The 23,444-nt window shown below is 45.6% G+C and overlaps 1 protein-coding gene across 1 annotated transcript; it reads left to right on the top strand.

Moving 5' to 3' along the window:
* The first annotated feature begins 219 nt into the window (after nt 1-219).
* TGM7 (transglutaminase 7) lies at nt 220-18,083 on the top strand. The gene is made up of 15 exons (XM_057306156.1): nt 220-317; nt 2,050-2,167; nt 4,877-4,943; nt 5,395-5,577; nt 6,031-6,276; nt 6,869-6,987; nt 8,928-9,056; nt 9,145-9,322; nt 11,577-11,715; nt 13,004-13,107; nt 13,455-13,697; nt 14,884-15,210; nt 15,574-15,734; nt 17,558-17,691; nt 17,924-18,083. Exons 1-15 carry the CDS (start codon nt 220-222, stop codon nt 18,081-18,083), a joined length of 2,406 nt encoding a protein of 801 aa, XP_057162139.1.
* The last annotated feature ends 5,361 nt before the right edge of the window (nt 18,084-23,444 follow it).

Below are 23,444 nucleotides of genomic sequence, written 5' to 3'. Positions count from 1 at the left end.
AATTTTGCCACTCACTAGTAGTTGACACTTGGCACGTTACTTAATCTCACTGATGGTCTGTCTGCTCACCTGTAATATGGAGTTAATAATATCTTGCTGGGTAGTTGTAGGGATAGAAGGAGATAATATATATAAATCCTGGAGCCTAAAAACACTCAATAAATATTACCCAGATATAAAACTATTGTTACAGGTGTTAAGATATCTCCATGTTCCGAAATGCTTGGGGAGGATTTCGTGGAAAAGGTGGATGCTGAGTTTTGCTGGAAGAATGGAGATGGTGGGGATGTAGAGTTTGGGGAAGGGACCATCCAGAGGTACAGATAGCCGGGAACGATCTATTTGGAAGACACAACATGAATGAAGCATGGGCTACTTACGGGCTATTGGGAGATAAGATGGGATAGATATGTTGGTACCACATTGTGAGGGCTTTGAATGCTTGACAAAGAAATTTGGACTTGAACCTTTAGATAATATGACAGTTTTCTTGCACACTTTAAGAGACACAGGAACACACTGCAGTCATCTCGTCACTTAGGAATCTTTGTGGGCTCTCACAAAGACATACCTTTTCACATTTTTTAAAAGGGAAGAAATGAAACAGAATGAAGTATTTTATGAAAGCACTAAACTGACAATAATGAGAAGTGTGAAAAGACAAGACACTGACAGAGGAGCTAAACTAAATGCAGGGACAAAGGCAGGAGAAGGGAGGGAGCGGAGTGCCCCTGATGTTGGGTGACAGGTGTCTAGTCTCACTGCTGGCTGTGCCGGGGATAATTTACCCTTTGCTACTTCTGTCTGGAGCTTTCCAGTCTTTCACTGGTAGCCTGATTGCCTAGGACGTTGCTGGCTGTGGATGCTTTTAGCCTGCCCAAGTCTTCATCCGAACTAGCTTTAGGAAGCCCTGGAAGTCAAGGTATTTCCACAAGTGTTTACTAGCCTGTCATATGCCCATGGACGCCAGTCCCTCGCCCACACTGGGCTGTCCCTCCTTTCTTCTTGCCAACACCTTTGTTTAGGTCCTCTTAGCCTTTTATCTAGGTTATGACGACAGAGTCTCACTGCCCTTCCCACCCTAGAATTTTCCCCTCTGTCTGGGCTACATACCGTAGCCAGATTAATCCTGAACGACAACTTTGATGGTGCCACTCCTGTTCAAAAACCTGCCTCCAGTCAAAGTAACACTTTTCCCTAAATGCAAAGGAATACATGTTCAAAGCAAACGCTTGGACAATACCAAAAAACTCAAAGGAAAGAAAAACTTCCCATATCTGTACCATACTGGGTTTGAGTCTTTTTATGTTGCTTTTTAATAACTCATGAATTATTTCCTCATATTCTTTATTCTTTTTGTTGGTATATTGAGATGAGAGGAATGAAGTTTATGTATCCAACTCTTACTGTAGGATATTTGGGTTGGACTGAAGATCCTTATTGCTTACATTTTTGTACACAAATTATGATTTTTCTTAGGAAAAATTCCCAGAAGAGGAATTTATGGCTCAAATGTATTTATGTTTTAAGGCTTTCTTTTCTTTTATAATAAATATTGATAAATCGCGCTCAGAAAGGTGTACCATTTTATCCTCCCACCATGGATAAGTGTACCCATTATTACTGAATCGAACAACGGCATCTTGGCTTGGAGTCAAGCACCCTCAGGGTGGCCCTGCTGCCCTCATGGGCTTCTCTCCTCTTCCGCCACAACCCCGCTGTCCTCCTGCTGGGTTATTCTCCTTGTACTTTCTCCATGCTGCACATATTGCTTCAGCAAATATCTCAGAGCACCCACCAGGGAAGGCAGGACACTGTGAAGCTTAAGAGAGAGGGCTCTGGAGCTAGCCTACCTGGGTTTGAATCCCAGCTCTGCCCTATACCTTCCTGCACGTGGGGAACAATATTAACACCTCCATCACAGGGTGGTTGTGAGAACAGAAATGATTTCAGACACATAAAATGCTTCTGATGGTGCCTGGCATGTAGTAGGTATTCAGTGAGCATTAGCTATCGTTAACGGCAATTAGGAACCATGCTCCTTCCCAGGCATGGGGGATCCAGGTGTGAGAAGATGGCCAAGGTCTCTGCTTCCGTGGAGCTAATTCTAGATACTATTAAGTGCCCAGCAGAGAAGAAGGAGTGTGTTGTGATGGCAAGCAATAGGGTCAGAGGTGGGGCCTCATATTCAGTGGCTGAAGAAAGCCCCTGTTTGGTGGTTACCTCTGAGCTAAGACCCAAGAGCACATACAGAGCCGTCCTCCAGACCCGGGCTCCCTCAGGCTTTGGTCTTGGGCAGGCAGGAGCTTCAGGACTCATCTCAGAACTCATCACAGGCAAATGGCTGTTTAAATGTCTCTGTCTCCCCACACTTTTTAAGGCTAATAATACATGGGGGTATATTTTGATCTTTCCTTGTCTTTAATTAGTCAAGCACCAGGAGTCATGTAGCTGTGGCTTACTCTCCTCTCACTCAAGTCATTAACTCTGGTGGGCCGGTGGCCAAGTCAAGAAGGCCTTATGGGTGCTGACGTGTTTTGACTAATTGCTTCTGCTTGATTTCCTGCTTTGTTGAACCTCTTCTTGATCCTCTTGGTTTTCTTTTCCTGCTCCCTTGAAGGACCTCCCTTTCGTTCTGTGAAGTCACTGTCTCCCTGACAGGAAAAGTGCTTTAGTGAGCCAAATGCATAATGGTGTTAAGTGGAATAAAAGAGAAAACCTGATTCTCCAAAGGAGAATGAATTTTCTCCGTGCGCTATAACCTCAGGCACGGAGAGGAAGGCATCTCCCTTCTTCTCCCTCCCCTTTCCTTCCCAAACCAAGAACCAGCCTGGGAAAGGGAGAATTGAGTTGGCTGCCTTTAAGAACTATGCTTGTAGCTATGAACAGCAGCCATAAAAAGTCCTGTTCCCTCCTGTGGATGTGATATAAGCCCTCCTGGGTGCTCGTCACTGCCTCCTTTGGGTATCTGATCTTTCAGGGTGGAATGGCCACTGGGTGTTATACGTGGGGTGGAAAAGCTTCCTTCAGAGGCCCCACAGTTCCTGGCATGAAAGTGTCAGGCTTCTCAGGAACAGATAAGATGCAATCCGTTTCCACCAATATCTAGGCCAGTTACTTTCAAACTTTATGACTATGACCCACAGTTTACATCATGACCCAGTTACACATAAAATTATACTTGCTCTCCTTATGTATGATACATTGTGATATTTTCTATTAAAAATATTGATCACATTTCTCTAAATTGATTTTCAGACTACTAATGGATTGGACCTGATTTTTTAAAAAATTCTGTTAAATTACTCAAAGGCATCTGTCTTAGATCTTGCTCTGACTTTTCTGGTTCCAGTAATATAATTATTTAAGTGCCTGACATCAGAGGTTTAAAAACTTTGCACGATTTCATCCAGTAATTCATCTTTGAATCTCCCTCAAGGAAAGAAGGTTACAAGAAGGGGGATCAAGGGATCATCAAGAACATTCTGTTTTTAGCCAAATGTTTTAACAAGTTTGTGGGAAGGATGCAAATATGAAAGTTGGATTTGAGTTTAGACTGTGAAGGATATTTTTTTAAAGATTTTATTTGTTTATTTATTTGGCAGAGAGAGAGAGTGAGCAAGAAAGCACGAGCAGGGGAAGGAGAAGAGGCAGAGGGAGAGGGAGAAGCAGGCTCCCCACTGAGCAGGAAGCCCAAAGAGGGGAGGGTTCGATCCCAGGATCATGACCTGAGGCAAAGGCAGATGCTTAATTGACTGAGCCACCCAGGCGCCCTTGTGAAAGATATTTTTAAACAGCTAATCCACTTTCCTCATGTAAAGTATTAGACACAGTCACAGGTGGTTGAACAACTATACTTAAAGAGTATTTCCTAATAGCTCAGAATTAACCTGGAAGAAAGCTCCACTTCATTGGCTTCTGACTTAAGCCCTAATGTTTAGAACCATCTTATTACCAGTAACTTGGATGAAGAACTGGAAAACAGTTTAGGCAATCCCCAGATGGCAAGGTAAAGCATTTGAGTGAAAGAGTTAGGATTCAAGAAGTCCAGCCAGGTAGGAAAGATGGGCTGAAACCAGCAAAGTGAACTCATTTAGCAAAAATATAAAGAATATATGTGGAAGTTCAGGGATGCCTGGATGGCTTAGTCGGTTAAGTGTCTGCCTTTAGCTTAGGTCATGATCCTAAAGTCCTGGGATGGAGCCCCCTGCATCCCTGCTCAGCGGGGAGTCTGCTTTTCCCTCTGCCCCTCACCCCACTCGTGCTCCCTCTCTCTCAAATAAATAAAAAAATAAATAAGTCAATAATCTTTTTTTTAAAAAAAGAATATATGTAGAAGTTCAGAATGTGAATGGCACAAAACCAGGTAGGTGCTGATATTTGTTTTTCCTCTAAGATGCTGTTTGGCAGCATCCTCAGTCTCTATCCCCGGTTGTGACAACCAAGAATGTCTCCAGACATTGCTAAATTTCCTCCAGGCGACAGAGTTTCTCCAGTGGAGAACCACTGAGATAAACCGATACGCTAGTAGGGACAAAGATCTAATGGATTTTTGTTAACAGTAAGTGCAATAAATACCACCAGCAAAAATACCAAGCAAATGCAATCCGAGGCTGCATTATTACTAGCACTAAGAGTAATTAGTGATTATCGGGTGCTTACTCCGTACCTGCCACTACAATAAGGTCTTTACATGTGACTCCTCGCTCAATGCTCACATGAAGCCTATGGCGTAGGAATACCACTGTCTCCGTTTTTCAGTGGAGGACACTGCTGTCTAGGGACATAAGGGACTTGCTCAAAGTCCCCCAGCAGAGGTGGTGAGAGCCCGAGTTGTGGCCCGTTGAGCTATGAGAGTCTTTAATCTGTGTACTAGGTGTACACCCTACAGGAGCATCCTGGGAAGAGTCAGTGCCTTCATAAGCCTGGAATGTGGCTGAGAGGTGAGAAATAAGCCACCCGCCCAGGATCTTAAAGCCTGTAGCTGAGCTCCTAGCCTCCAGTCAGCTCACCGACTTAATTCATACAAAATTCTAATACGCTCTTTCTTTTATCAGCAGGACAATAGAGTAACTTTTGGAAAGATTGTCAACAGAAGTGGTTACTAGTATATGGTGGCGCTTCAAGGGTTAAGTTTCAGTTCTTTGGAGACTTTTCTCTTCCTGGGACCCTAATTCTTAAGCCCTGTAGCTCTGGGTCCAGGGGCAGAGGTCAGTGGGATCACAGTCTTCCCACTCCAGGGTCAGGGCCTGCTACATTGCCCTCCGAGGCTAAGCTGTGAAACTAGGAGGCAGGGTGGCAGAAGGGCTAAGGTCTGGACAGAATCCTACCTAAGTCCGAGCCAGGGAGCCGCAGCTGGGTAATGACCTGTCTCCTCCCCATGCCCCCCTCCAGTGGCAGCCTTGGAGCTCAGGTCTGTGGACCTGCAGAGCCCGAGGAACAACGAGGAACATCACACACGGGAGATGGGCCTGAAGCGGCTCATCGTGCGCCGGGGCCAGTCCTTTGAGCTCCAACTACATTTCAACCGACCTTTCCACTTTGGGGCAGACTACCTCACCTTTGTAGCTGAGACTGGTGAGTTCACCTGGCTCCAAGGCAAAATTCACCTACCTCAGAAGGTAGGGCCCCCACCTCTCTCTTCTGAGAGCTCCCTCCCCTCTCCTTTCTTGGGAACCTTGGGACCCTATAAGTGATGTTAAGGGAAGATCTGGCCAACTTAGCAAACTGCAATAGTGATGGCAATAGCTGATTTTTCAATACACAACAGACACTGTGCTCGAGCTTCATACATGTTATGTCATTTAATCTCCATGACGAGAGTTTCAGGTGGGTACTGTTATGATCTCATTTTACAGATGAAAAAAACTGAGGCCCACAGGTCATTAAGTGGCTTGCCCAAAGACACCCAGTGGTAATAAAAGCCTTAAACTAAAAGGATTAGCAAGAAGGTGAGGGTCCTCCCAGTCTTCCTGGAATCATGTCACATAGATTTTAAATCTCACTCTGGGGTCATTCTCTCCCACACAGGACCGGCGCCCATGGAGTTGCTGGGAACCCGAGCCACCTTCTCCCTCACCCAGGCTCGAAAAGGCAATGTCTGGAGCGCCTTTGACTTTACCATTGACACCAACTCACTCGTAGTCTCTCTTTTCACGCCAGCCAATGCAGTCATTGGTCCCTACAGTCTGAAGATAGAGATCTCTCAGGACCAGGGTCACAGTGTCGCTCACCCACTGGGGACTTTCATCCTGCTTTTTAACCCTTGGAATGCAGGTATGACTTGCTCACATGCTGTAATGCTAACCTGATCAACTGGGGATGCTCGGTGAGGTTCTTCTGAGAAAGCCCAGAAGATACAAGCCACCTATCTATGCCATATATTACCATGTGCTCGCTAAAAACCATCTTTACCAAAAAAAAAAAAAAAAAAAAAAAAAGCATGATGAAAATGTTCATGGTGTGAGGTTAAGTGAAATAGATAGGAAATGGAACACTGTGGGACCCTAATTGTATTACATATACGTGGAGAGAAAAAATGGCTGGAATATACCAAATTGTAACGGTGGGTATCTCTGAGTAGCGGGACTGAGTGATTTTCATTATCTTCTTTCCATCATCTGTATTTTCCAAATCTCTACAACAAGCTTTCCATTTTTAAAATCAGCAAATGATAATCATTATGTTCAAAATACAGATTCTATCACTGGCCTCTAGAAAAGCACAGTAGATTTTCAAGGGGTCCAGTCTTGATCTCTGTTGCTATCGTCTGTTCCTTCCTCTATTATCCAGCAGGACACTGTCATTGCTGTCTTTTAACCTTATTACTCTATTTGTTTTTTGCCCCCTCCACTACCTAACCACTCAGAGGATGATGTCTACCTGCCAAGTGAAATACTGCTGCAGGAGTATATCATGATGGACTATGGCTTTGTTTACAAGGGTCATGAAAGATTCATCACTGCCTGGCCCTGGAACTATGGGCAGGTAAGACTGTCACAGAAAGTGGGCCTGGGGTGGGTCTCCTTAAGCTCGTTCTTAATCAACTCTATTAGCTCACAAAGGGCCACCAACAAAAGTCAGGGTGTGTGGCGCTGCGGTGATTTCCCATCTAGTAAGAGGGGCATAGAAGGAAGGGGAGATGCCTTTCAAGGTTTTCGTTTTTGTTTCTAGTTTTTAAAGTAATCTCTACACCCAACATGGGGCTCCAACTTACAACCCAGAGATCAAAAGTGGCACGCTCTACCGAGTGAGCCAGCCAGGCACCCCTCAAGTTTTTAATATTTTATATAAAGAACTTCAAATATAATCCAAGTGGACAGGCTACTGAAGCGAACCTACCTCTCAGCTCCAATAGTGAGCAATTTATGGTGAATCTGATTCCATCTATACCAGGGGTTTGCAAACTATAGTCCACTGACTGTTTTTATATGGTCCATGAGTTAAGAATGGTTTTCATATTTTTAAATTGTTGAAAAAGAACTAAACATTTTTTTGATGTGCAAATTATATGAATTTCAAACTCCGGTGTCCATAAAGAACATTTAATGGGAACACAGCCATGCTCATTCACTCACGTATAATCTATGGCTGTGTTAATGCTGCCGTGGCAGAGTTGAGTAGTTGAGACAGAGACCCCACAACGTGCAAAACCTAAAGTACTTCCTATCTGGTCCTTTATAGAAAAAGTTTGGTCTATACTGTCTATACTGTCTCCATTCCTCCCGATTCATCACTGGAATTTTTGGAAGGAAATTGTAGATGCTGTATCACTTAATCCAGTAATATTTCTTTTTATAGCTCTAAAAGATGATGACTCTTTCTGAAAAATTGAACCATAATACATTATCATAACTGAAAAAGGAACAGCGATTCCTTTAAAAACATCAAATATTTAGTCAGTGTACAAAGGCCGGACACTTGGCTCTGGGCAACTTTTCCACTCTCAACCGCTAACCACGACTGGTGTACTTTCTGCCTCCCTCCCACTGACATCCCAGATCCAACCACACTCACCAGGAGGGTGGTAGGGAGAGAGCTGGAAGCCTTGCCCTGTTCTCCAACTGTGACAACGTGTGTGATTTTTTGAAACTGAAACAAACACCAGTGCGTTTGGCAGCCAAAAGCTTTGCAGCATATGTTGCAAATATGTGTTATAAACATATGTCATGAGCCTACACTGGCTTCTCCTGGGCCCCCAGCTTCAGTTGCACTCCTTCACCTGATTTTAAGGCTCCCACACTCTTCCGCCTCTCCTCTCATGACTGACCCTCTATTTATCCATCTGATCTTTCCTACTCCCTCATGTCCTCCAGAAACAAGAATTTCCAAGCTCTGTCCTTGGCACCACCAAACTCAAAGACCTCAGGTGAACATCCCCACCCTGCTCTCCTCCTGTCCACCTAGTCCTTCAAACCCCCCTGGTGCCAATGGCCTTCTCTGATCTCTTGGTCAACAGGGATCTCTCACCTCTGAATTCTGTTTGCATTTTTCCATCAAAGCCATACAGGTTTGTTTTTTGGGAATTCTGAACCTCATACATTTCCAATTTGATTTGTAAGCTCTTTGAGGGCAGGACCTTGTCTAATATTTAACCCCACCCCCATCCCCAGCACATATGTCCCATCCCTAAAAGTCTGTGTTACTGACTCGAAGTTTCAGGATGCTAAACATTTTTTTTTTTAAGATTTTATTTATTTATTTGACAGAGAGAGACAGCCAGCGAGAGAGGGAACACAAGCAGGGGGAGTGGGAGAAGAAGGAGCAGGCTCATAGCAGAAAAGCCTGATGTGGGGCTCGATCCCAGATCGCCGGGATCACGCCCTGAGCCGAAGGCAGACGCTTAACCGCTGTGCCACCCAGGCGCCCTCTTGGGATGCTAAACATTTTTACCCCTCTCTTTTCTCTTCCTTGAAATCACTTGGAAGTTTGAAGAGGACATCATAGATATCTGTTTCGAGATCTTGAATAAAAGCCTGTACTTCTTAGAGAACCCATCCAAAGACTACTCCCAGCGGAACGACCCAGTGTACGTGTGCAGGGTGGTGAGTGCCATGGTAAGGACAGAAGCTCTCCTGCCTCTATCTGAGGACAATCTGAGCTTCCCCAGGGCACTGTGGAAATGCACCTGTCTGACCTTTGCAGATCAACAGCAATGATGACAACGGTGTGCTGCAGGGGAACTGGGGAGAGGACTACTCCAGGGGGGTCAGCCCGCTGGAGTGGAATGGCAGTGTAGCCATCCTGCGGCAGTGGTCAGCCAGGGGCAGGCAGCCTGTGAAGTATGGGCAGTGCTGGGTCTTTGCAGCTGTTATGTGCACAGGTGAGTGAGGGGGAGATGGGGATGCAGAGTCATTCATTTAATTTTTGTGATAATCCTTTGCGGTCGGGCTCTGATTATCTCCATTTTCACATAAGTTAACTGTGGCTTGTCCATAGCCCCCCAGCTAAGGAATGGCTCACATTGGTGGACTCTTACCCAGCACACTCCATGGTCTTGAGGAGTCTTGAATATTTGTCTAGGAGGGGGGTTGACCTGTTGCAATCATTTGGCAGTCTTCTGGGTGGCAGTTGATTATTAAAATGGTCACCTGGATAGAGAAGCTTGGGATCCCAAAGTGGTGGCAAAGGCAGCTTCTTTCTACCACTGCTCAGGCTTCTCAGCTCCAGGTGAGCCTGGAGTCAGGGACAGACTGGGGAGGGCTTGAGTTGCAAGCAGATGGTCTGGGAATGCCTGATCTCACCTGAGGGCAGGGTTGGAAGCTACCAAGTACTTCTCGGAGAGATTCTTGAGAAGTTACAATCGGAGGTTTGCTACTTTGCTAACTACCTGCATGGAGCATGGACGTTTTATGCATTATCATTTATTACAATTTAGTGCAAAGGTGTTGATTGGATTATCTGTGAAGATGAGGGAAAGACAAAATACTGAGGTGCCTGCCTGTCTTCCCCCATGCAAGGCAGGAGCCCCTTACCCAGTGCTCCCTGTTACATTGTGGTACCCAACCAATGTTTGCTGAATGAATGGGTTGGCTCTCAATTGGAGAATGAGGGAGCACAGAACAGGGAAGACAGAGACAGGGGCCAAAGACAAAGTTTTAGGTTTTTCTGACAGGGATAGCATAGCTTGGCAGTTAGGTACGAGTGCTGCAGACAGAGGAGGTGTTTAAATCTGAGTGTCCAAATCAAGTGATCTCATTTTGCTCTTCCATTTTCCCCAGAAAATGCTCAGCACAGCACCAGAATTGAGTATGGCCACACTTGCCTGTGCTGAGAAGTCCGCGGCTAGGCAGGTGTCATGGAGGAGGGCTCAGGCCCCTAGACGCTGGGATGAGAGGGTGAGGTCTAGATCTGCATCCTTACTCCACCTTGAAGCCTCTCTCTACTCCCAGGCCCTAGAGTTCTGGGGCCACTGAGCGAAGGGACAGCTTCTCCCACCACACAGCCTCTGGCCACTTGCTGTCACCCCTGCAGAGGGGTTGTGAAAGGCCCAGGAGCTGCGCTGGGAGTAGAGGGGTGACTGTGAACAGGTGACTGGTTCCCTTTGGGGTCTTGAATCAATCAAAACAAAACAATTGGTCAATCTCAATAGTCCTCTTACTTTTCAAAACATTACAATACTCCCAGCAGCCTCAGGAGGCCCCCTCTGCTCCTCCTGAGCAAGGGAGGGGTGTGATAAACCTCCGTCTAACTCCTCATCTAAACTCCTTGCCTCGCCGGCTGAGGTGGGGAACTATGTTCCAAAAGGCGCATCTGGCCCTGGGCAGGTGTGTGTGTGTGTGTGTGTGTGTGTGTGTGTGTGTGTGTGCGTGTGTGTGTGATGGTGGTGGTGTAATATCTGCTTTGTATGAGTAGATCTTAACTACTTAAGTGAAATCTTAACTCAGCTTTAAAAAGCCTTTGTAGTACTATCCTGAGAAGCCACAAGAGGATGCTGTTGCCCTTGTCAAAGATGGTTGTTGCTTCTACCTGCAGGTTCCCTTTGTCCCTGAGGTCTTCCACTTAACCTCTGTAAGTCTATTTTGCCTTTCTATCCTTTCTCTGATTCCTCCAAACCCTTGTATTTCAGCAGAATTACAGATTCAGAGTTTCAGAACTGAAAATCATCTGGTCCAATTCGTTATTTTGTTGCACATAAGGAGTCTAAGACCCAGAGAAATTTAAGCCACTTATCAAAGGTCACAGAGCTTCTCTTCTGAAACTAGCCACAGCCTAAGGCCTAAAGTTTCTTATTTTCATTTGAATGAACAAATGTTTTAGGTTCTCTGTTTTTAATGTGGAAAGCTGCTGAATGGAAAAAGCCCTAAATGATAAATTGAGTTGCTTATTATTATTTTAAGTAAACTTCAAATGATTTCTTTCTCCTAGTGGGATGGAGACCATAGATGGGGCAGGTAGGCAGCAGGGTTCTGGGCCTGGGTGCAGTGCTCTGAGAATAAAGGAGTTACAGGTATGGATCTGCAAGAATCTTGGCCTTCTTTCTCTCCTCCAGCTTAAAGTTTAGAAAGGATGCATGGGAAACCAATGATTCTGCTTGAAATGAATTCAGTGATTCTCCACGCTTTCCTTCTCTTTAGTAATGAGATGTTTAGGTGTTCCAACTCGTGTGGTTTCCAATTTTCGTTCTGCACACAACATGGATGGCAACTTAACCATTGACACCTACTATGACCAAAATGCAGAGATGCTGCCAACTCAGAAGCGAGACAAAATATGGTAAGGGACATGGTCTCAAACAGATCTCTGCTCTGTCTCAGGAAGGGCAGGGAAGCTCCGACATGCTTCTCTCTGGTCTTGAGGCAATATCACCCTGCCCTTTGTGGCTGGGGCCCAGAGAGTGATTCCCCAACCTAGGAGACTGTTCTGGTTAATTAGATCTTCACATCACACTCATTTCAGAGATAGAAGACCATAGTTTAACATTCCGAAGCCCACAACTGAATGAGTAGATTGTGTGGTCTGTGAATACTGATCTCAAAATCTGTATGCCTCTTACTCTTCCTTCTTTGAGTCATTCTGTTTGTGCCATTCTCTGCTTGCCCTGTTGGGGTGAAGCCTGGCCTTGCTGCCTCTGCCTATTTGCTCAGTCTCTCCTGCTTCCTCCTCTACCCACCTCACTCCCTCGCTGCACAAGTGTGCACATGTGTGTGTGTAAGTGTGTCTCTGTGTGTCCCTTCATTTATCTCTAATCTCTTCCCCTGGCTCCTTTCTCCTCTGCTCTACTTCAGATCTGATTTCCTGTTTTTCCTCTTCCAGCCAGTTTCCAGGTAAGATCTTTGAGTTGTGAGGAAACACCAGACAAGCTCAAAATGAGGATCACTCTGGCAAACAAATACTATATTCAAAATGTCAATGTAATACAACAGAGGCTGAGGAACTAGTCCAGATCCAAGCAGACAAAGGACACAATGTGTGATCCTGACTGGGCAGAAGAGAATGCCATAAAGGTCAATTGACAAAACTGAAAAATGGACAGTAAATTAGATAAAAGTATTATATCAGTAGTAAACGTATGAGGTTGATAACTGTACGTGATCGTGTAAGGGAAGATCTCTACTCTTAGAAAATACACACCGAAGTAAAAAACAAAAGGAAAAAATGTATTCATAATCTTCACATCCATATTGAAAGAAAGCCAATGATAAAGCAAATGGGGCAAAATGTTAACGATAGATGAATTGGGTAGATGCGCATTTTTTGTACTATTCTTGCAACTTTACTGTAAGCTTGAAATTACTTCTAAATAAGTAAAAAGAAGGGGGATATAATTAACACATAATAACTTTGTACAGTGCAGACGGTAGTTAGATTTTTCATGGCGATCCCTTCATAAGCTATATAAATGTCAAATCACCATGTTGTACACCTGACACCATACAGTATTGTATGTCAACTATACTTTAATTTTTAAAAACTGATATAAATTACAGCATTCAGTATAGTGTCCCATACCTGGCAAATCTTCTGAAAACGTAAATCCTCATTTCCTTACTCTTTTCTGTAGGAATTTCCATGTCTGGAATGAGTGCTGGATGATCCGGAAAGATCTACCACCGGGATACAATGGCTGGCAGGTTCTGGACCCCACTCCCCAGCAAACCAGCAGTGGTGAGTGAGGGCTCTGTGGGGGGGCTGGTCAGGGGGACTGACCACATAAGCAGGAGGCCAGAAAGGAGCAGTGTTTTTCTCACTTCGTCGCCTTCGTCGCTGGGTGAACTGGATGAGTCACAGGACCTCTCAGTTGCTTCCTCACCTGTAAAGTGGGGAAGATGATGATAACTGCCACTTCATAGGGTGGCTGTGAGGATCAGGTGAATTTGTGGGAACCTGAGAGCACTCAGTGGATATGGGTTTTCTCCATCCCATCTCCCTACCTGTCCCTGCCCCCGCCACCAGCCACTTCAGTCCACATGCTGGCAGCTGACAGCCGTCCTCAACTTCTGTTCCCTCCACAGGACTGTTCTGCTGTGGCCCTGCCTCTGTGAAGGCCATCAGGGAAGGGGAGGTCCACCTGCCCTATGACACCCCATTTGTGTATGCCGAGGTGAATGCTGATGAAGTCATTTGGCTCTTCGGGGATGGTCAGGCCCAAGAAATCCTGGTCCATAACACCAGTTCCATTGGGAAGGAAATCAGCACCAAGATGGTAGGGTCAGATCAGCGCCAGAACATTACCAGCTCCTACAAGTATCCAGAAGGTGCTTGGGGCCCTGGGGCTTCAGAGGGGGGTGGGTATAACCTCCTTTGTATGCCTCCCAGTGAGGATGGCTCGCTCCTGTTAAAATCATCACCACCTGATCACCGCTTTCTCATGGCAAACTCCCGGGGGCTTTCCTGGACCCTGGCCATGTGGCCCTAGAGTTGCTGAATTGAGCAAATAAAAATAGAGGGTGCCCAATTAAATCTGAATTCCAGATAAATTCAGATAAGCAAATAGTTTATTAGTAAAAGTGTGTTCCAAATATAGTATGTAATACATCTAAACTAAAAATTATTCGTGCGTATCTGAAATTCAAATTGAATGTCCTTTATTTTTCCTGTCAACTCTGTCGTAGGATCATAACATGATCTCGTTATGTCATGGCAGTGGGGGTGGCAGCAAGAGGAGAGACGGATGCTTATGGAGTGAAAGGATGCTTGGCCTGTGGAAGGGAGTAGACGTCCCTGTGGAGAAGGCCAGGGGGAGTCAGGCTGCCTGAGTACCAACCAACGCCCTGCTAGGTTCTAGCTGTGTAAGCCTGGATGTGTTCTTACCAGCCCTGTGCCTCCACTTCCTCATCTGTAAAATGGGCTAATGGCACCTCAGAGGGCTGTTGTAAGGGCGGGTGAGTGCATACACAGAAAGCACTTAGAGCAGTGCCTCTGGTGCATAGTAGCTGCTCTAGAGAAGTTGGGGTTCAGCCTGAATGTTGAGTAGCCCCCAGGAGCAAGAGATGAAGATCCATTTAGAAGACTTGAGCATGTATTTTAGAAGTGAGGATGCTGGTGGGGGGAAAGAAGTCTCCGGCTTTGATGATGACAGCGATGATGGCGGCGATACTGATGACAAAGAACATTGCTGGGTGCTTATTTTCAGCAACTCGTGTAACTCAAAATTTTGGCAACTCTAGGAGGCGAGGAGATATACCTGGGTTATAGATGAAAGAACTGAGCACCCAGAGATTAAGGGACAGTCCCTGAGCAAGGATTTGAACCCAGCACCAAGCAACAGCAATCCCCATGTTCTCAGCCATGATGCTGTCCTGCCACCTGATGCTGCTATTCATGTGGTTGGGGCTTTGGGAGGGGAGCTGGGAGTTTTGGGGTGGCCGGTTTCCCAAAGGAGGCCCCTGGTCCTCTCAATCTCTCCTCACTGAGGTCTTTCCTGGCTCTTCTTTCGGCCAGGATCCCCTGACGAGCGATCTGTGTTCATGAAGGCTTCCCGGAAAATGCTGGACCCAAGAAGGGCCTCTTCTCCCTTCCTAGATCTGCTGGGCTCCAGGGACTCTGAGGACCAGCCCGCACAGCTGCAGCTTCACCTGGCCAGGACCCCCGAGTGGGGCCAGGACCTGATGCTGAGGCTGCATGCGTGGAGGGTGCCAGACAGAGTCCACCCCCGGGGCCCCATCAGACTGCTGGTGCGCTTCAGCGCGCAGGCCCTGTTGCACCAGGGTGAGACCCGGGAGCCCCTCTGGAGGCAAACAGTACACTTGAACTTGGACTTTGGGCAGGGTGAGTACGAGGTAGGCCTGGAAAAGCACCAAGAAGGATGGGAACTTTGGGGTCTCGAACAAAGCTGGGATGGTTCAGCCACATTGCACAGAGATCCCCGCACCCCAACACACACACATGCCGGGCAGTGAAGCTGCTGTGGGCAGGCGGTTGCACGTCGTGTGCTGTGCCTCGGACACCATCCCGCCAGGGGAAACATGGCAGTGACCTCTGGGGGCAGTGGGTATGGGGTAAGTGTGCTGCATCACTCTCTCTTATACACACACACATACTTGCACACACATACAGACTCACACACATATTCTCTCTCTCTCTCCCTCTCTCTCTCTTTCCAGACTCAAGGTGTCTTTTGTCTGTGCTTAGAGATACAGTGGCCGCTCTTGCTACCCCACGACAATTACAGAAACAAGCTGACCGACGAGAAGCTGATCCGGGTGTCTGGCATTGCCAAGGTGGAGGAGACGGGGAGGTCCATGCTGGTCCTAAAAGATATCTCTCTGGAGCCTCCTCACTTATCTATTGAGGTAAGGTGTCTGGACAGAGATGGATCCCAGGAGCCCTCTGACTCACCCAATCCAGGGGTTTGGGCTACAGCAGTGAACAGAACATAGTCCCTGCCTCAGACAACAAATGGATGATTAAAGCACAGTATGATGTTATCCCATGCTCCATGCAAAGGGCAGGGCAGAGTGGAAGGCTTCTCAGAGGAGGTGACATTTTGTGGGGGGTGCATAGGAAGACACTGTAAGAGCAATGAGATAGAGAAGAAGGCATTTTAAGAAAGGAAAAGACTTTGCAGAGGCAGAGAGACAGGAGAGGCGTGGCTGGGAGATGGAGTAGAGGAGTCGGGTTTGAGAAAAACCACAAGTCAAATTCCAAAGGTGACTGCAGATAATAATACAGGTGTGACAGGGAAGAGGGAAGACAAATGAAAGGTAAGCCTCAGACTTTGAGTTCCAAGACTGTGGCTGGCAAGGTCATTACGTGAGGAAGGAACACAGGTGAAAGAAGGGTAAATGGAGGGCAGAAATGTTCCCCATCTCCTGTTACCAGGGCTTTTCTTCCCTTGAAGCCTCCTTTCCCCACCCCCCTCCCATTCTGAAGGACTTGCCCTCTGCCTAGTCCCAGCCTGGCCTTGCACCTGCCGGATCTGTTAGCCTCATGCTCCGTCCCCACCCAGAAGGAGAACTGAGTGGCTCCACATCATAAACCACCCAGCCGCCTGAAAGTTTTCACCTGGCCATGCTGTCAGGTGGCCAGGCCACAGTGTGGCAGACAGTGGGCAGAATCACAAGTGCAGACACAGCCTGGTGCTGAGGTGAGGACCCTGCCGGGAACCCAGGTTCCCAACAGGATCCTGTGCAAACACATCAGATGCCGAGCAGACTATTAATTGGTCCCCACTAGTAAGGGACCTGGGGATGACTTGTGTGACTATGAGGGATTCCAAAGACATTTTTACCTGTTCTACTTTGATGCCCTCATCAGAGTACAAGGGGCTTGTTTCTTTCATTTGAGTTTTAGAGAAGTCAGGATGTGTTTTTGCTTTTCTTCGATTCTTTTTTAATTCTTTTTTTTTGAGCCAGAACATGCCCTAAGTATGACCTGGGTGGTCAGAACTTGTGTTAGTTCAATATTCGTTTATCAAATATCCACCACTTGGCAGGCACTGAGCTAGGTACCAGCTCTAGAAATGAGTAGCATGGAAACCCTGCCTCCCACTCACAGGCCAAGGCCATGCTGCCCTATGACACAGACCTCACATGGGATGCACAGAATACACCTGGAAACGCTCAGAGTGTTTCTACTGTGAGAGCAACGTGGGGGAAAGATCTCACCTGGGGCCTGGGACATCTGGGTCAGGTCCTGGCTCTGCCGTATCATGTGGCCTTGGCCTTGGAATGATATCACTGACAGCATATAGATGGCACACACAAGACCACTCTCTTACCCCATATCTGTGTCAGACACTACTAATCGATCACAACTCTCTCCGACTCAATTTGTCCTCGGGAATCTTTCCAACACACCATTTCTGTTCGCCATGATTAACGGGTTGGAGCTGGCACTTAAGTTGAAATCTAATTGCCATCCTGAACTAGATGGTGGGGAGGGAAATAGATTTCAACGTGGTGCTAATTCCCAGCTGGTGGTGGCTTCCTGAAGCATTGTGACCTTCCAAGACAGGTCAGGATACGTGTTAACCTTGAATACTCTCCCTACAGCGTTTTGGCACTAAGTAAGCAGTCCCTGGTGGTCAACAGAGGGATGGTGGAGTCAGGTGACTGAACTGGAGTACAGAAATGAGGCCGGTTGCCCACAATATCCCCACCTTCTCTCCACACAGGTGTCTAAAAGGGCTGAGGTGGGCAAGGCACTGAGAGTCCACATCACCCTCACCAATACCCTAACGATGGCTCTGAGTAACTGCACGATGGTGCTGGAGGGAAGTGGCCTCATCGATGGGCAGATATCCAAGAAGTAAGCACCATATGTCTCATGCTGGTCTCTGACAAGAGGCACCTTGTTGGGTCATAGGATGGTCTTTCGTCTCCTGGATAATGCCTACTTGCCCCCACTTTCCCACCCTCCTTGGGGAAGTTTGAGCTGAGTGGTATTAGGGGGCAGGAGGTGCTTACCCATCAAGAGGGGAAACCAGATCACCCACCTCAGCAGTTACTTAAGCCTCTAACAGGCTCTTTCTGACTTTCAGCATTGGGACTCTGGTGGCTGGACATACCATCCAAATTCAGCTGGACCTCTACCCCATCAAAACTGGCCCCCGCCAACTGCAAGTCCTCATCAGCAGCAATGAGATCAAGGAGATAAAGGGCTACAAAGACATCTTTGTTGCTGCCTCCAGGGCCTCTTGAGCCCCACCCCCCACCTCCCTACCCTCCCAACCCTGCAGCCCCTCCCTGAGCCCCGCCCCTCCCAATGCTCCCTTCCTCATCCCCCAGCCTCTCCCCTCCCCCTACTCCTGATGCCCTTCCAGCCCCCTCAAAGCCCCACCTTTTCTACTCCGGAAGGTGTGCTGTTATCTTTGTTCCTTCTCTGTGCTCTCTCTGGCCTGCCTGCGGTGAATGAAGCTCTGTTAGAACCGGTATGCATCTTGGGAAGAGACAATAAAGACATCTATATTTATCATCTGTGTTCTCTCTTCTGCGCTAACAAGCTACTTCATTGCTACTGGCTGGTCCTCTGGCCTGGCTGCCAGCTGTGTTAGCTGGGCCCTCCCTGCCCTTCCTGTCTTCTCTCTCCTGCTTTAAGGTCCCCCACCTCAAAATAAACCCAATCACCCTAAGTCAGCTTCTCTGGAATCAAGCATCCCAGGTCTCTCCATTTAAATTGTCTTCGTGAGCCTGCAGAGGTCAGTAGCCTGGGACGACAGTGACTGTGCCGTCAGGGGAACAGGCCAGAGCTACCTAGCAGGACTTCTCTGCTGCTACCTGAGAACATGGGAATGGCTGGGCAGGGGTCACTCAAAACCATCTGTGCTCAGTCTAGGTAATTTGGAAAGAACAGAAAAGTGAAAAGAAGCAAAAGAAAAAATCGCCAATAGCTCCCCAACCTGGAAGAAATCTCTGCTAACAGTTTGCCATATATCTTTCTGTTCTTCCCCCGCCATTCATTGTGCTTTTTAAAGTTATCATTACATGGCTATCATCAAAAGATAAGAGATAACAAGTGAGGATGTGGAGAACAAGGAACTCTTGTGCACTGTTGGTGGGAATGCAAAGTGGGGCAGCCACTGTGGAAAACAGTATGGAGGCTCCTCAAAAGTTAAATATAGAACTACCCTACGAGGGGCGCCTGGGTAGTGCAGTCGTTAAGCATCTGCCTTCGCGGAAATGAGAGCGAATTTGACAGAAATTAAAAATTCTATGAGCCAAATGCAGGCAAAACTAGAGGCTCTGACGGCCAGGGTCACGGAAGCGGAGGAAAGGGTTAGTGAATTGGAGGATGGGTTAATAGAGGAAAAAATAAAAATAGAAGATGGTCTTAAAAAAATCCACGCCCACGAATGTTGGCTACAAGAGATTACTGACTCAACGAAACGATCCAATGTTAGAATCATCGGCATCCCCGAGGGGGTGGAGAAAAACAGAGGTCTAGAAGAGATATTTGAACAAATTGTAGCTGAAAACTTCCCTAATCTAGCAAGGGAAACAAAAATTCGTGTCCAAGAGGCAGAGAGGACCCCTCCCAAGCTCAACCATGACAGACCTACACCACGTCACGTCATAGTGCAATTTGCAAATATGAGATCCAAGGATACAGTATTGAAAGCGGCCAGGGCAAAGAAATTTCTCACGTACCAAGGCAAAGGCATCAGAATTACATCAGACCTGTCTACACAGACCTGGAATGAGAGAAAGGGTTGGGGGAGCATTTTTAAAGCTCTTTCAGAGAAAAACATGCAGCCAAGGATCCTTTATCCAGCAAGGCTGTCATTCAGAATTGATGGAGAAATAAAGACATTTCAGAATCGACAGTCACTAGCCAATTTCGTAACCACGAAACCAGCCCTACAGGAGGTATTACGGGGGGTTCTATAAAAGTAAAAAGGCCCCAAGAGTGATACAAAACAGAAAGTCACAGCCAATACAAACAAAGACTTTACTGACAACATGGCAGAATTAAAAGCATATCTCTCAGTACTCAGCCTGAACATTAATGGTTTAAATTCTGGTTTCAAACGCCACAGGGTTGCAGATTGGATAAAAAGAAATGACCCATCCATTTGCTGTCTACAAGAGACTCATTTCGAACCCAAAGATGCATTCAGACCTAGAGTAAGGGGATGGAGTACCATCTTTCACGCAAATGGACCTCAAAAGAAAGCTGGGGTAGCAATTCTCATATCAGATAAATTGGATTTTAAACTACAGACTATAGTTAGAGATGCAGAAGGGCACTATATTATTCTTAAAGGAAGTATTCAACAAGTGGATATGACAATTATAAATATATATGCCCCCAACAGGGGAGCAGCAAGATACACAAGCCAACTCTTAACCAGAATAAAGAGACATATAGATAAAAATACATTAATAGTAGGGGACCTCAACACTCCACTCTCAGAAATAGACAGAACACCCTGGCAAAAACTAAGCAAAGAATCAAAGGCTTTGAATGCCATACTCGACGAGTTGGACCTCTTAGATATATATAGAACACTACACCCCAGAACCAAAGAATACTCATTCTATTCTAATGCCCATGGAACATTTTCAAGAATAGACCATGTTCTGGGACACAAAACAGGTCTCAGCCGATACCAAAAGATTGAAATTATCCCCTGCATATTCTCAGACCACAACGCTCTGAAATTGGAACTCAACCACAAGGAAAAATTTGGAAGAAACTCAAACACTTGGAGACTAAGAACCATCCTGCTCAGGAATGACTCGATAAACCAGGAAATCAAAAATCAAATTAAACAATTTATGGAGACCAATGAGAATGAAAATACAACAGTCCAAAACCTATGGGATACTGCAAAGGCAGTCCTAAGGGGGAAATACATAGCCATCCAAGCCTCACTCAAAAGAATAGAAAAATCTAAAATGCAGTTTTTATATTCTCACCTCAAGAAGCTGGAACAGCAACAGAGGGACAGGCCTAATCCACGCACAAGGAAGCAGTTGACCAAAATTAAAGCTGAAATCAATCAAGCAGAAACCAGAAGTACAGTAGAGCAGATCAACAGGACTAGAAGCTGGTTCTTGGAGAGAATCAATAAAATTGACAGACCACTGGCAAGACTTATCCAAAAGAAAAGAGAAAGGACCCAGATTATTAAAATTATGAATGAAAAAGGAGAGGTCACGACGAACACCATTGAAATTGGAAGGATTATTAGAAATTTTTATCAACAGCTATATGCCAATAAACTAAGCAATCTGGAAGAGATGGAATCCTTCCTGGAAACGTATAAACTACCAAGATTGAAAAAGGAAGAAATTGATTTCTTAAACAGGCCAATTAATTATGAAGAAATTGAGTCAGTGATAAACAACCTTCCAAATAACAAAACTCCAGGCCCGGACGGTTTTCCTGGGGAATTCTACCAAACATTCAAAGAAGAAATAATACCTATTCTCCTAAAGCTATTTCAAGAAATAGAAACAGAAGGAAAGCTACCAAACTCATTCTATGAGGCCAATATTACCTTGATCCCCAAACCAGGCAAAGACCCTCTCAAAAAGGAGAATTACAGACCGATTTCCCTAATGAATATGGACGCCAAAATCCTCAACAAGATACTTGCTAATAGAATCCAACAGTTCATTAAAAGGATTATCCACCACGATCAAGTGGGATTCATACCTGGGATGCAAGCGTGGTTCAATATTCGCAAATCAATCAGCGTGATACATCATATCAACAAGAAAAGACTCAAGAACCATATGATCCTCTCAATCGATGCCGAAAAAGCATTTGACAAAATACAGCATCCTTTCCTGATTAAAACCCTTCAGAATGTAGGAATAGAAGGTACATTTCTCAATCTCATAAAAGCCATCTATGAAAAGCCTACTGCAAATATTATTCTCAATGGGGAAAAGCTGGAGCCTTTCCCTTAAGATCAGGAACACGACAAGGATGCCCACTCTCGCCACTATTATTCAACACAGTACTAGAAGTCCTTGCAACAGCAATCAGACAACAAAAAGGGATCAAAGGTATTCAAATCGGCAAAGAAGAAGTCAAAATGTCTCTCTTCGCAGACGACATGATACTCTATATGGAAAACCCAAAAGAAGCCACTCCCAAACTATTAGAAGTTATAGAGCAATTCAGTAACGTGGCGGGATACAAAATCAATGCTCAGAAATCAGTTGCATTTCTGTACACGAATAACGAGAACGAAGAAAGAGAAATCAGGGAATCCATCCCATTTACAATAGCACCAAAAACCATACGTTACCTTGGAATTAACTTAACCAGAGACGTAAAGGACCTTTATTCTAGAAACTATAAATCACTCTTAAAAGACATTGAGGAAGACATAAAAAGATGGAAAGATATTCCATGCTCATGGATCGGAAGAATTAACATAGTTAAAATGTCCATGCTACCCAGAGCAATCTACACTTTCAATGCTATCCCGATCAAAATACCGAGAACGTTTTTCAAAGAACTGGAACAAATAGTCCTTAAATTTGTATGGAACCAGAAAAGACCCCGAATCTCCAAGGAACTGTTGAAAAGGAAAAACAAACCTGGGGGCATCACAATGCCGGATTTCGAGCTGTACTACAAAGCTGTGATCACAAAGACAGCATGGTACTGGCACAAAAACAGACACATAGACCAATGGAACAGAATAGAGAGCCCAGAAATGGACCCTCGGCTCTTTGGGCAACTAATATTTGATAAAGCAGGAAAAAACATCCGGTGGGAAAAAGACAGTCTCTTCAATAAATGGTGCTGGGAAAATTGGACAGCTACATGCAAAAGAATGAAACTTGACCACTATCTCACACCATACACAAAAATAAACTCCAAATGGATGAAAGACCTCGATGTGAGACAGGAATCCATCAAAATTCTAGAGGAAAACATAGGCAGCAACCTCTACGACATCAGCCAAAGCAAACTTTTTCATGACACATCCCCAAAGGCAAGAGAAACAAAAGATAAAATGAATTTATGGGACTTCATCAAGATTAAAAGTTTCTGCACATCCAAGGAAACAGAAAAACTAAGAGGCAGCCCACGGAATGGGAGAATATATTTGCAAATGACACTACTGATAAAGGACTGGTATCCAAGATCTACAAAGAACTTCTCAAACTCAATACACGAGAAACAAATAAACAAATCAAAAAATGGGCAGAAGATATGAACAGACACTTTTCCAATGAAGACATACAAATGGCTAACAGACACATGAAAAAATGTTCAAAATCATTAGCCATCAAGGAAATTCAAATCAAAACCACACTGAGATACCACCTTACGCCAGTTAGAATGGCAAAAATAGACAAGGCAAGAAACAACAATTGTTGGAGAGGATGTGGAGAAAGGGGATCCCTCCTACATTGTTGGTGGGAATGCAAGTTGGTACAGCCACTCTGGAAAACCGTGTGGAGGTCCCTTAAAAAGTTAAAAATTGAGCTACCCTATGATCCAGCCATTGCACTACTGGGTGTTTACCCCAAAGATACAGACGTAGTGAAGAGAAGGGCCATATGCACCCCAATGTTCATAGCAGCAATGTCCAC

Source organism: Ursus arctos, unplaced genomic scaffold (genome assembly GCF_023065955.2).
Source record: "Ursus arctos isolate Adak ecotype North America unplaced genomic scaffold, UrsArc2.0 scaffold_36, whole genome shotgun sequence".
In the NCBI taxonomy this organism is placed as follows: Eukaryota; Metazoa; Chordata; class Mammalia; order Carnivora; family Ursidae; genus Ursus; species Ursus arctos.
Note: the sequence above shows the minus strand (reverse complement) of the source record. Positions and strands in the feature narration are given on the sequence as shown.